Source organism: Trichosurus vulpecula, chromosome 8, assembly GCF_011100635.1.
Source record: "Trichosurus vulpecula isolate mTriVul1 chromosome 8, mTriVul1.pri, whole genome shotgun sequence".
NCBI lineage: Eukaryota > Metazoa > Chordata > Mammalia > Diprotodontia > Phalangeridae > Trichosurus > Trichosurus vulpecula.
Window position 1 is genome coordinate 42,182,615 of NC_050580.1, and position 14,650 is coordinate 42,197,264.

Consider the following 14,650-nt stretch of genomic DNA (forward strand, 5'->3'; position numbering starts at 1 on the left):
GTTTTTTGTGCTACTTGCCCCAGTTGCAAAAATTGCTAATTATGGACCTTTTAAAAAGTAAGTATTTTGTTTACATCTGCATCTCAGTTTCTGAAAAAAATACTGAACAGAACAGGTAAGAGTACTGTGGGGCACACCTCCAAGGCATCCCTTTCAGGCTGATTCAGATTAATTAACCACTCTTTGACTCTGGTCATTCAATGGTTTCTAAAACCACCTATCCATATTGTCATCTAGTCTATATTTCTTCATCTTATCCACCATGATACAAAGACCTTGTCAAATTCTTTACTGAAAACCAGGTATACTCTATATGAAAGTGTCCTAATCTACCTGTCTGGTAATGCTGCCTGCCCCCAAAGGAAATGAGAATAGACACAACTGTTCTTGATAAAAAAGTGAATTATAGTATGAAGACCCTGCCTTCTTCCCCTTTTTGAAAATAGAGACATTTGCTCATGTGACTTCAGGTAACAAAAATTTCAGATTTAAAGGTCGTAAATACAGTGCCATTCAGCATGATGGTTCCCAACACTGTAAAATATAAAATGAAAGACACCTGACCCAACACAACATCAAGGGAATTAGGAAAATGTGTTGCCTGGTGGAAAGGTTTCTGTGAAAATACACAGTTACACTTACGAGCTGTTGCTCCAACTGCTGGATTTTTTCATCCTTCTTCTTTAATTCTTCTTTAAGAAGTTTTATCTCATTTAACAGATCTTCATTCTGATACAGAAAATAAGGAAAAGGAAACATGAAATTCTCTGGGAAGGAGCTTCAGGGAGAAACACAAGGCCTGAGATCTCCTCTGTCTAGGAAACATTCCAGGTCAGGAAATTCCCTCTACCTGTGCAGGTCAGGGCCTTGTTCTCTGCAAGGCCAGAAGAAGAACATGTCAGAGACAGGACTTGAACCCACAGCTTCTTTCCATATGACAGTATCCAATCCACACAGAAACTAAATGATCTGTGATAGACTAAAAAAATCCCTTTGAGACACTAAGAAACTGATACATTTATGCAATAACCTATAGCATATTTCTTTAATAATAAGGCTGTGTAATTGACTGAAGAAATCAAAACTGACAACTAAAGTATTACTTGAATACATCTGCTCCTATCTTTTAAAAAACATAATTTATAAATAAATAAATTCAATTTTACATTTATGAAGATCAAACACTTGTAAACAAGAATGAATTTTAGTTTGGCTTCTTTGGTCTCCTTCAGGAATAGGGAAAAAAAAAAACAAACCTAAAAAAACTTCTTGGAATTGGAAAAAAAAACTTCTCAAGTACAAGAAGAGAAAGCATATCTAGTCAAGAGTTAATCTGAAAAAAAAGTGGGGGGTTTTAAAGGCCTGCAAGCTCAGTAAGTCAATATTGTCACATGACAGCCATCAACACTACCATGGCATCATTTGGGCTGCATTAAGGAGTCAGAGTGTTCCCAGGGCTGAGGACATATGTCTCTCCCTGTCCTCTGCCCTTATCAGACTACATCTGTAGTACTGCATTCCATTCTGGGAACATTTCAGAAAGGACACTGATAAGTTGAAGAGCATTCAGAACAAGGAAAACAAAATGGTGAAGCCCCCTGAGATCTTGCTATCTGAGGATGGGCTGAAGGTTGGGGAACAGGACTGTTGGGGTGGGGGGAGGAGTATTATGCTCTGCTGTCTCTAAGTATCTTGACATATGGAAAAAGGGTACAATTTGTTCTGCTTGATACCAGAGGGCAGAATAAGTTATGAAGGAGCAAAGCTTCAATGGGTAGTAGTTTCATAAGATAATGGATCTGCCCTCAGGGGAAATGTTAAAGCAAAGGCTGGACAACTACATGTCAGGGATTCTTGTTCAGAATAGATTACAAGGCCTTCTGAGGCCTCTCCCAATTCTGTGATTACAATGACAAATTAAAACAAATAGAACTATCCTACTCACTGTACCTTATATATCTGATCCCCAACCTCTGGTTCTGGTTCTGGACTTGACGGCAATGACAGCTGAACATCTTGTGAGCCATTCCCATCATTCTGTCCAAGAGAAAAGATAATCAAAAAACAAGCACTAATGAAATTCATAAGTAAACCTAAAACTTCCTTTCAGCCAACTATTTCACAAGGTTCTCATCTTTAAAACAGAGCAGCCAATATATAGCAAAAGAGAACAATTTCACTTGCTTCCACTTCCCATGCCCTGATGGAATGAGCAATAAAAATGCCCCCAAATAAGTCAAGGAGAAAGGAAGTCATCTACAAGAACAAAGAGAAGTTTCCTTGAATGATCAAGGATGTGACTATAAAGGTGAAGTTCTCCTCAATGTTCTTCTCAATGCCCCCTTTGTGGGTAGTGGAACCTGAGTAGGAAGACAAGTATACTAATATACAGACACTGATCTTAAAACAAGGTAATTTCAACTTTTAATACCTAATATCTCACTATGTTAGCAAGAGTGGTGTTATCAATTGCCTCACATCAGTATATTTACTGACACCAAGACAGCAGGCCTAGCCATTTATTCCTGACCTAGCCAAACCAAAGGCAGGGTGCTGAGGCGAATGGGGCCCAATAAAGGATTGAAGGAAGTCAAAAGGAGCAGGCCAGAACATGGGTGGGGCTCTTCTTCATAAGGAACAGGAATGGCCCTACATCTTGAGGATGAAAGGCACCAAAAGCTTGGTAAGAAAAAATAAGGATTTCCTTAACTATAATGCACAATTTTGTTTTGCCTGGGGCTAACACCGCATAGTGTCTAATGAGTGAATTTGCCTATAATATTTTAAACTTCCTCTATTCTTAACAGTTCGACTCACTGATGAAATCAAAACATAATTTATAATATAAAACATAATTAACTACAAATGAATACAATGTCAATGGCACTCAACGCATTTAATAACAATAAGTTAGAACTCAAGAAACTTCAATCTAAATTCTAAGCATAATTCTATTTACTGAGTTAAGACTAGGGAAGAGGTACAAGTTTAAGTTATTTTCTTTTCATTTTTAAATAATTCTGTTATTATGAAAAGAAATAAAATGTTATTTCTTCATTAATTAAGAATTTATAGAGCAACTACTGAGTGATCAAAACTGTAATAGGAGTTAAACTGCTAATTATTTAAAGGACAGTTAACAAGAGGGAAGTTTCTAGTGCTCTACTTCCTACAATTTTGATAAAATGAAACATTTAGAATAGTTAAAGACCTACCATGCAGAAAGAATGACCGAGTATTATTTATGGTTAATTCCAGGCATATGCTCCTAATAATTCAGAACATACCCCCAACTGTCTATCATTGAAACAGAATCCTCATATACATAAACCCAGACAATTCAGAAAGATGTCTGGGCCATTTCTATAATACTTTTCTATTGCTTTCCTTGAGCAGACAATAATGGCCAAGTGTCACAGCAAAGATATCTTTCATTCTATTTTTATCACCTTTAAGAAAACCATTAATTTAGAAAACTCACTAATAACTACTTTTAAATTTTATAATTGATCAATAGTGAAGTGCACCTAACTTAAGGAGTACAGGATCCTACAACCAGAGGACAAAGAACTAATAAAAAGTTTTGGTGAGCACCTGATCCAATCCAACCTGTTCATCTCACAGCAGAAGAAACTGAGACCCAGAAAAGCCCCAGGTAGTAAGTGGCGGAGCAAAGGTTCATACCCAGAGTTTCAGATGCCAAACCTAGGGATCTTCCCATTACAGGGTGTTCCACAATACTTTAGTAGGCCTTTTTGTATTAATTGACTCCTGTCAATTAATGTGTGAAGATCTGAAATAAGAAGTAATGGTTCCTGCTTATTTCTTCAAAAATGAGCCACTGGTTTACAAAGTAGACTTCCATATATAAAGACTAGCTACTCTGCTAGGGCAGGCACATATGCAATGTGCAGAAATTTAATCATAATCATAGGATTTAGAGTTGGAAAGGATTTTAGAGACCATCTAGCATTTGAAATAGGTCTCTCCTGACTCCAGGTACAGCACTCTTAAAGGAAGTCAAAAATGTCACACTGAATTAACCATGAAAAAAGCTAATAGCCACATTAACTTTTGTTACACTTATCAGAAATGTTGGTTATAATGCTAGATATTAAGTATTATAGTAAGGAGACATTTATCTTTTAAGGTTAGAAAATGACTTTTTTTAAACAAAAATTATTTTCTAAAAAACTCAATGTTACATCCTCTCTACATGTCCAAACATTTTTGAAGCCTCATAATCATTTTTGATACATAAGAATCTATGTTGATATCTCAGGTCCAATTAAAGCTGCTTGCTGAAATGGTCCCTGTCTTCTAGTTGACTTCTTACATCTCCATTTGATATTTTTGTCCAAGTATTGCTCCCACTCCCACCCTTTTTTTCCGGGATAAGTTGATTAATTTTATTTCAGAAGGATTGCCTCTAGCAATCACCACATTCCCTTCTAGTTTGGCACCCTTCGACTTGGAGTGAGGACTTCCCTCCCAAAATAAAGTACTCATATTCTAGTGTCAAGATTCTGTGACCTGTGTGAGGGGAGCAAAGGCCTTTCCTATTTATTTCTTGATCCGTGCTTTGGATAGGTAAAGCGGCTGGATAACTGACTTTTGGAAATAGTCTGCAGCTAATTATTGTTTTCTGGCTCCAATGTCTAGCCAAATTTTCTTTGTAGGTGTTGGGGTTTTCTGGATTTGAAATTGGATGGAATTTCTATTTTTCTAATACACAAGTCCTACCGTAAACATTCCTTAATTAGGGCATAGCAAGGAAAGACTTGGTACAAAAACAGTACCTACCACCGCAATGGTAGAAATTCTTAAGACTCTGCTAAAGAGAAACTAATTTCACATTGTGAATGCTAAGAAACACTGCCAACAGTGGTACTCTGAACTGCAGCTACCTTTCTGCAATTTGACAAATAATGTGGTGGCCCTGCCCTGCCCACAATGAGGGCACTGCATTCCAGGCACGACAGTGGCAATCACACAGAAGAGGCTTTTAGACTTTCTGGCACTGAATCCATACAGTCAAGTTTTCATCTGTGGAATTCAGAATTGAGTCAACCAGAATTTCACAATCACTATAGCTGTTTCTTCAGAGTGGCCCTTGAATTTATTCGTGACTTTTAAATTTATCATTGAAAGAGGACATGAAGCAATCTGAAACCCACACACGGAATGTTAATATCATTCCAGTGGTCTTGGAAATATCTGTATGGGCAGACATATGCCCACATGGTTTTTAGGGCGTCTATAACATCTTGGAAGAAAACTAATGAATTTTACTGGTTCACTTTTAATCTGACATTTCCAGGATATTTTGTTTAATAAATGTCAAATATCTACACAATTTTGATTCTAAAAGCTGTACCATAACTAAATTTATTTTTCTTGAGTCTTTATATTATTATGTTTCATAAAAATTTAACATATTTATCTTCTCTTTTCCAAGAAAATGACTCTCATCTATGTAGTGGAAAAGGGGTGAAGAAAAGATTTCTTAATATGTTGTGTGAAAATACATAACAAAATTAAATTACTAATATAGATAACATATCAAGCCATGTGGTAGAACTACTCTAAAACCCTCTAGACTATGGAATAGGCATATATTTTAAACATAATCATAAGCTTCCAGAACTAGTTCTGGAATCCGGTTCTGTTCCCAGAATCAGTAATTTTCATTACAAAATCAAGAAACCACTTTCAGTTACTGATGTGACAATTTTAAAAGGGATTCTCTTAGGCACTGTCATCCTTTTCTAATATTCCTCCCTCAAGCTCCCATCTCCATTCTGAGGAATGTTGTACTGTAACAATGATGGTGATGATGACAAAAACAGTAGCAGCATTTATATAGCATTTTAAGGTTTGTAAAAAGACTTTAAAAAGATGCTATCTCATTTGATCCTTACAACAACCCTGTGAGATAGGTGATCTGAACTCTGGAGTTCACTGGCTCTCCATTTGGAGGTGGTTAGCATGTTTCATCATGAGTCCTTTGGAATCACTGCTGGTGACTGTATTGATCAGAGTTCCCAAGCCTTTCAAAGCTGACCATCCTTATAATATTGTTGTTATTGTCTGAATTATTCTCCTGGTTCTGCCCACTTCAGTCTGTATCAGTTCGTGTGAGTCTTCCCAGGCTTTTCGGAAACCATCCTCTTTATCATTTCTTACAGCACAATATATTCCATCACATTCATATACCATAACCTGTTCCACCATTCCCCAAATAACGGGCATCTCTGTAGTTTCCAATTCTTTGCTACTGCAGAAACAGCTGTTACAGAACATCTTTGACCCTAGGCAAGGTGCTTAACCTACCCCTCAGCACTGGGGGAAACTCTCTAAGGCTATAAAATGTACAATTTTTTTTGATCTCCATTGACAAAGGGAGTTTTCCCATACTGAGAATCCTACACCAATGAAATATCATAGGTCAGTAATCATCTGGAATCAATCTAGAAATATGCCTGGGGGAGGAAGAGGGTCAGAAGTCTCATCAAGAGGCTGTGTTTTGTCATTAGATGAAAATGCACCTATCTTGGAATTAGAAGACTAGCTAAGTTCTCTTCCTAAACTACCGGTATAACCTTGGGCAAATCACTTAAGCTCTCCATACCTCAGGTCTTAATTTGAAAAAATGGGGATATGACACAAACCTATGTAATTCTTAGGGATGTTAGGAGTCTAGAATGAAAATGTACATGAAAATATTGTAAAAAAAAAATAAAAACTATACAAAAATAAGGCACCCCATGCCTAAGAATCTGTCAGATATCAACAGAGAGGAATGGTACCTTTAAGATGGCTTTTGAGATGGGGTTGTTCTCAAGACTTTAAGCTCCTTAAAGACAGAGACTTTAGTCTAATGTGCCTTGCATCTAATAAGTACTCAATAAATGTTGGTTGTATTGGAGTTTTATGTATACTATTATTAAGGTAACAAGATTAGGAATATTTCTTATGTTTTAGCAGTCATCTAGAAAAAAACTCATTTTTTTCCCTCTTTTCTGAGGAAACTATAATATGTAAGTTCTAGATTTTATGGTATAAATGTGGGTTGGAAGCGAGAACGTAAATATGTAATCCTAGTTTATAGTTACCAGTGCTATTTGAAACTGTATTTAGCTAGGATTTCATTGATGCCTGCTTCAATATCATTTGAAAACAGTCACCCCTCACAGCAATCAAATGTCTATGGGAAGATGATAAATTAATATAATATCTCAGTCACTAATGCTAGTCCTCAAAAATAAAAGAACTATCACACCTGTCAAGTAAAACTAATCCCATAGGATAATGAATAAAACTAGAATTGAATGCATTATATTAATGATATTTAAAATAATTCAATTCAACAAGTATTTTTTAATCATCTACCTACTATGTGTTGCAAGGACCTATTCTAGGTGCTACAGTAAAATGATAAAAACAAAAACAAAATACTGCTCTCAAGAAACTTACATTGCAAAAATGTCTGTAATAATATAAATTTCATTTTTATAATTGCATATTCCTGATATAGTATGTCTGGGGCAGGGAACACTTAAAATGTTCTACCATTTTCAAAATAGTAAATCAACTGAAAACAAAGCACTTTAATATGAAATGCATCTCTGGCACAATTTCAACAAAGTTTCAGTTATCCTCCTACCCACCCTAGTAATATTTAATACGGAATATTTCCAAAGACATATTTGCCATTATGAATATTCTGCATGATAGGAATAGGTAGTCTTTTAGAAAAATATCTCTCTAGCTTAAATGAATAGTTCTGATAATAAAATGACCAATAAAAAGTTTACTTTTCATGGAACACAGAAAAGACAACAACAATCTCAAAAGACTTGGAATGTCCAAGCTTCATAAGAAAGGAAAATCAACACATTAATTGCAGATGTAAATGTGAAGTACAAAGTTCATTCGAGAAATTGTCAGTAACCTTGAGTTTGAAATACTAGAATACCACTAACATCACTTAACTATACTTTGTCATTTAGTTCTAAGTATCTTAGAAGCTTCCCTGTTGTTTCAACAGGATTTCTGGGCCCAATCAATAATTTGCATTGATTGAATTTGCATTGAGTAAAGACCCTATTTACTGACCCATTTTAGGAGGATTTTCCTGTTAGCAAAGTCACCATTGCCCAAACCCTTGGAGATCTTCAAATGAAAATGAAAAGTAGTTCCCCTTAATAAAAAGGGTTGATGCCCCTAATCTATGCTGTCAGTGGGAAACTTTTCTCAAAACATTAACATTACAAACATAAAGAGATATATATATCCATGCCAACACCCTCCCCCTCTTAAAAGATAGCATAATGAAAGACTAGTTAATATGCTATAGCACTTTTATGCTTTATTACACTGTGGGAAAAGTCCACAACAAATACCATCTTACCCAACTGGTTCGTGTAAGCTGCAAACACTGGTATCTTCCTACATGTTCCAACGCACTTGAAATAGACATAACTAATTTAAATTTGTAAAAAGCTACCAGGATCATCACTACAGGATTTGGCAGTACTGAAAAATCCATTGTTGAAAAACATCATCAGTGAGGTCAACAAAGCTATTTTGTCTTTGAGATATGTTGTAACTCAGTCACAAAGCATATCCCCAAAAGGTAGAAGAGTTGGGAAAAATTACTTTTAAAACTTTTTTTAAGTATCTTCTTCATACAGAAGAAAATGGATAAAGTACATTTCAAATATATAGACTCTGGAATTGAAAGAAAATATATTTATTTAGAATACTTTTAGTAAGTAATTGCAATTTATGTGAGATCTTAATGTAACAAGGTCATGCAAACTATAGTTAAAATTATTTTTTAAAACATGAGACAATGTCCAGTAATTTCTTGAAAGTTAGTTATGATGGTATGCTGGGGAAAGGTATGTGTTTTAGTTGTTATTTTACATTCAAAAAACTCTGTATTTCTAAAATAAGCTACAAAAATCTCTAAAGACGTACAAAGAAACTTTCTACAAAACTTTAAAAAAGGACAATGAGAGGAATAGGAAGGCCAGAAGGAATAAGAAGGATAGGAAAAAGAAACTGATAGGAAGAAATTATTTCTACAAAACTTTAGAGAGGTCAATGCCTTGCTCAGTATGGGTAAGAAGATCATCATAAAGAAAAGCTTGTGTGATCCATCAACATGTACTGTAATAGATGAGAAGGCAGAGCAAGCTACAAAGACCTCAGTAAGATCCTACAAATGAACTGGATTTATCTACAGTACTCAATAATTATATACTCAATGATTTCGACACAAAGGGAGATAGAGCTTAAAAGGATGGTGAAAAATATATTGAAAAAATGGTTGATGATTAAGAAATGAAAGGGTAAAGGTTCTGTCAGCTACATGTACACAAACAACACAACTATAAATTATGAATACTTTCTTTGATATAGTGAGAGATGATGAGAATGAGAATATTACAAAAAAATAAATTGAGATCTCAATTGATAGGAAACAACTGTTTGCTGATATCAGAGTAATTTCAAAATCAATTCTATATAACAAACAAAAGATCAAAATAGTACCAAGTCACAGAACACATACAAAGATGAAAAGAGGGGGTGGAGCAAAGATGGCAGCTGGAAAGCAGGGACTAGTGTGAGCTCCCCATCAAGTCCCCCCCAAAACCTATAAAAAATGGCTCTGAACCAATTCTAGAACTGCAGAACCCACAAAACAGCAGAGGGAAGAAGGGCTCCAGCCCAGTACAGCCTACATGGTTGCTGGGTGAGGTCTTTCAAGCACAGAGCTGGGAGCAGAGCAGAGCCCAGCGTGGGTGGTGTAGACCAACCAGACCAGGAGCCAAGCAGAACAGGCCCTGGCGCCCTGAATCAGTGAGCTGCGGCAGTTACCAGACTTCTCAACCCACAAACACCGAAGACAACAGAGAAGGTTAGTGGGAAAAGCTGCTGGAAACAGAGTGAAAGAAGGAGTTGCCACTTCAGCCACCGCCCCAGGTGCAGTGGAGGTGGGGCAGCTACAGAACTACAGCTACAGTTGCTTCCCCCCAGGCACACCTGGTGGGAGGAATTAAGTGGCAGATCAGAGGAGGAGTGAAGAGCCTGTTGAAGATCTAAGTCCAGTCTGAGTTGGGGGTTCTTGGGGAAGGAGGAGTGCTGGTGTGGTAGAGCTGGCACATCCCCCCAAGATTGGAATATAGTTCTCTTTACTCTACAAGCAGTCATACACCGCTGAAAAACTCAAGGGTCAAGTAAGATGGCTGGGAACATGACCAGGCAGCAAAAACGCACCCAGATGCAGTTGCAGATTTTGGAACCTTTCTTGGTAACAAAGAAGACCAAAACATACATCCAGAAGAAGTCAACAAAGTCAAAGAGCCTACAACAAAAGCCTCCAAGAAAAACATGAACTGGTCTCAGGCCATAGAAGAGCTCAAAAAGGAGTTGGAAAAGCAAGTTGGAGAAGTAGAGGAAAAATTGGGAAGAGAAATGAGAAGGACGCAAGAAAACCATGAAAAACAAGTCAATGACTTGCTAAAGGAGACCGAAAAAAAATACTGAAAAATATACTGAAGAAAACAACACCTTAAAAAATAGACTAACTCAAATGGCAAAAGAGCTCCAAAAAGCCAATGAGGAGAAGAATGCCTCGAAAGGCAGAATTAGCCAAATGGAAAAAGAGGTCCAAAAGACCACTGAAGAAAATACTACTTTAAAAATTAGATTGGAGCAAGTGGAAGCTAGTGACTTTATGAGAAATCAAGATATTATAAAACAGAACCAAAGGAACGAAAAAATGGAAGACAATGTGAAATATCTCACTGGAAAAACCACTGACCTGGAAAATAGATCCAGGAGAGAGAATTTTAAAATTATTGGACTACCTGGAAGCCATGATCAAAAAAAGAGCCTAGATATCATCTTTCAAGAAATTATCAAGGAGAACTGCCCTGATATTCTAGAGCCACAGGGCAAAACAGAAATTGAAAGAATCCACTGATCGCCTCCTCAAATAGATCCCCCCAAAAAATCTCCTGGGAATATTGTCGCCAAATTCCAGAGCTCCCAGACCAAGGAGAAAATACTGCAAACAGCCGGAAAGAAACATTTTGAGTACTGTGGAAACACAATCAGAATAACCCAAGATCTAGCAGCTTCTACATTAAGAGATCGAAGGGCTTGGAATACGATATTTCACAGGTCAATGGAGCTAGGATTAAAACCTAGAATCACCTACCCAGCAAAACTGCGTATCATGCTCCAAGGCAAAATATGGACTTTCAATAAAATAGAGGACTTTCAAACTTTCTCAGTGAAAAGACCAGAGCTGAATAGAAAATTTGACTTTCACACACAAGAATCAAGAGAAGCATGAAAAGATAATCAAGAAAAAGAACAAGAAAAAAGAAATTGCAAGGGACTTACTAAAGTTGAACTGTTTTTTTTTTTTTTAGCCAATGGGAGCTTTTTATTTTTTATTTTTTTTGTCTGTTTTTTTTTTAATTTAAATTTATTTATTTAACATATTTGGTTTTCAGCATTGATTTTCACAACAGTTTGAATTACAAATTTTCTCCCCATTTCTACCCTCCCCCCCACTCCAAGATAGCTTATATTCTGGTTGCCCTGTTCCCCAGTCAGCCCTCCCCTCTATTACCCCCCTCCCCTCTCATCCCCTTTTCCCTTCCTTTCTTGTAGGGCAAGATAAATTTCTACGCCCCATTGCCTGTGTATCTTATTTTTTAGTTGCATACAAAAACTTTTTTTGTTTTTGAACATCTGATTTTAAAACTTTGAGTTCCAAATTCTCTTCCCTCTTCCCTTCCCACCCACCCTCCCTAAGAACCCGAGCAATTCAACCTAGGCCACACATGTATTATTATGTATAACCCTTCCACAATACTCATGTTGTGAAAGGCTAACTACATTTTGCTCCTTCCCAACCCATCCCGCTTTATTGAATTTTCTCCCTTGACTCTGTCCCCTTTCCAAAGTGTTTGTTTTGATTACCTCCACCCCCATCTGCCCTCCCCTCCATCATCCCCCCGCCTTTTATTTTTTTTTTTATCTTCCTCCCTCTTCTTTCCTGTAGGGTAAGATACCCAACTGAGTATGTATGGTATTCCCCCTCAGGCCAAATCTGATGAGAGCAAGGTTCACTCATTCCCCCCTCACCTGCCCTCTCCCCTCCTCCCATAGAACTTCTTCCTCTTGCCACCTTTATGGGAGATAATCCACCCCATTCTATCTCTCCCTATCTCCCTCTCTCAGTATGTTGCTCTCTCATCCCTTAATTTCATTTTATTTCTTTTAGATATCTTCCCTTCATCTTCAACTCACCCTGTGTCTGCTCTCTCTCTTTTACATATATATATATATATATATATATATATATATATATATATATAAAACACATATATATACACACATACATACACATACATACATATACACATAGATATATACATACATACACATTCACTTATATATATACATAAACATATATATGTGTGTGTGTGTGTGTGTGTGTATATAATATATATATATATATGCATATTCCCTTCAACTACCCTAATACTGAGGTCTCATGAATCATACTCATCATCTTTCCATGTAGGAATGTAAACAAAACAGTTCAACTTTAGTAAGTCCCTTGCAATTTCCGTTTCTTGATTACCTTTTCATGCTTCTCTTGATTCTTGTGTTTGAAAGTCAAATTTTCTATTCAGCTTCTGGTCTTTTCACTGAGAAAGCTTGAAAGTCCTCTATTTTATTGAAAATCCATATTTTGCCTTGGAACATGATACTCAGTTTTGCTGGGTAGGTGATTCTAGGTTTTAATCCTAGCTCCATTGACCTCCAGAATATCGCATTCCAAGCCCTTCGATCTCTTAATGTAGAAGCTGCCAGATCTTGGGTTATTCTGATTGGGTTTCCACAATACTCAAATTGTTTCTTTCTGGCTGCTTGCAGTATTTTCTCCTTGATCTGGGAGCTCTGGAATTTGGCAACAATATTCCTAGGAGATTTCTTTTTGGGATCTATTTGAGGAGGCGATCGATGGATTCTTTCAATTTCTATTTTGCCCTGTGGCTCTAGAATATCAGGGCAGTTCTCCTTGATAATTTCTTGAAAGATGGTATCTAGGCTCTTTTTTTGATCATGGCTTTCAGGTAGTCCAATAATTTTTAAATTATCTCTCCTGGATCTATTTTCCAGGTCAGTGGTTTTTCCAATGAGATATTTCACATTGTCTTCCATTTTTTCATTCCTTTGGTTCTGTTTTATAATATCCTGATTTCTCATCAAGTCACTAGCTTCCACTTGCTCCAATCTAATTTTTAAAGTAGTATTTTCTTCAGTGATCTTTTGGACCTCCTTTTCCATTTGGCTAATTCTGCCTTTCAAGGCATTCTTCTCCTCATTGGCTTTTTGGAGCTCTTTTGCCATTTGAGTTAGTCTGTTTTTTAAGGTGTTGTTTTCTTCAGTGTATTTTTCAGTATTTTTTTGGGTCTCCTTTAGCAAGTCGACTTGTTTTTCATGGTTTTCTCACATCCTTCTCATTTCTCTTCCCAATTTTTCCTCTACTTCTCTAACTTGCTTTTCCAAATCCTTTTTGAGTTCTTCTATGGCCTGGGGCCAGTTCATGTTTTTCTTGGAGGCTTTTGTTGTAGGCTCTATGACTTTGTTGTCTTCTTTAGGCTGCATGTTTTGGTCTTCTTTGTCACCAAAAAAAGAATCCAAAGTCTGAGACTGAATCTGGGCACGTTTTCGCTGCCTGGCCATATTCCCAACCAACTAACTTGACCCTTGAGTTTTTCAGTGGGGTATGACTGCTTGTAGATTACAGAGTTCTATGTTCCACGTTTGGGGGGGAGGTGTCCAGCTCTGTCAGAGCCCGCACTACTCCTTCCCCAAGAACCCCCAGTCCAGGACTGGGCTTAGATCTTCAGCAGGCTGTTGCACTCCTGCTCTGATCCGCCACTTAATTCCTCCCACCAGGTGGGCCTGGAGCCGGAAGTAACAACAGCTGTAGCTGCCCCACCTCCGCTGCCCCCGGGGCTGGAAGCCAAACCTCGAACTCCTTCTACTCCTGCAGCTTTTCCCACTAACCTTCTCCGCAGTCTTTGGTGTTTGTGGGTCGAGGGGTCTGGTAACTGCCGCAGCTCACATATTCAGGGCGCTAGGGCCCCCTCCACCCAGCTTCTGTTCTGGATGGTCCACGCCGCTGAGGCTGGGCTCTGCTCCACTCCGTTCCCAGCTCCCAGCTCCGTGTGGAATAGACCTCACCCAGAGACCATCCAGGCTGTCCTGGGCTGGAGCCCTGCTTCCCTCTGCTGTTCTGTGGGTTCTGCCATTCTAGAATTGGTTCAGAGCCATTTTTATAGGTTTTTGGAGGGACTCGGGTACGGAGCTCACTCTAGTCCGTGCTTACCAGCCGCCATCTTGGCTCCGCCCCCACGTTGAACTGTTTTGTTCACATTCCTACATGGAAAGATGATGTGTATGATTCATGAGACCTCAGTATTAGGGTAGCTGAAGGGAATATGCATATATATATATATATATATATATATGTTTATGTATATATTTGTATATGTGTGTGTATGTATGTATATATGTATGTGTGTGTGTGTGTATATATATATATATG

The 14,650-nt window shown here is 37.5% G+C and overlaps 1 protein-coding gene across 6 annotated transcripts in view; it reads right to left on the reverse strand.

The window, feature by feature from the left end:
- Positions 1-14,650, reverse strand: part of CCSER2 (coiled-coil serine rich protein 2) — a 150,986-nt gene that overhangs the window by 46,772 nt on the left and 89,564 nt on the right. For all 6 annotated transcript variants that reach the window (XM_036769604.1, XM_036769607.1, XM_036769605.1 and 3 more), the window contains 2 exons: positions 1,951-2,037; positions 643-729 (listed from right to left, as the gene is read on the reverse strand). In XM_036769604.1, coding sequence (XP_036625499.1) covers positions 643-729; positions 1,951-2,037 — 174 coding nt within the window. The remainder of the gene's footprint in view (positions 1-642; positions 730-1,950; positions 2,038-14,650) is intronic.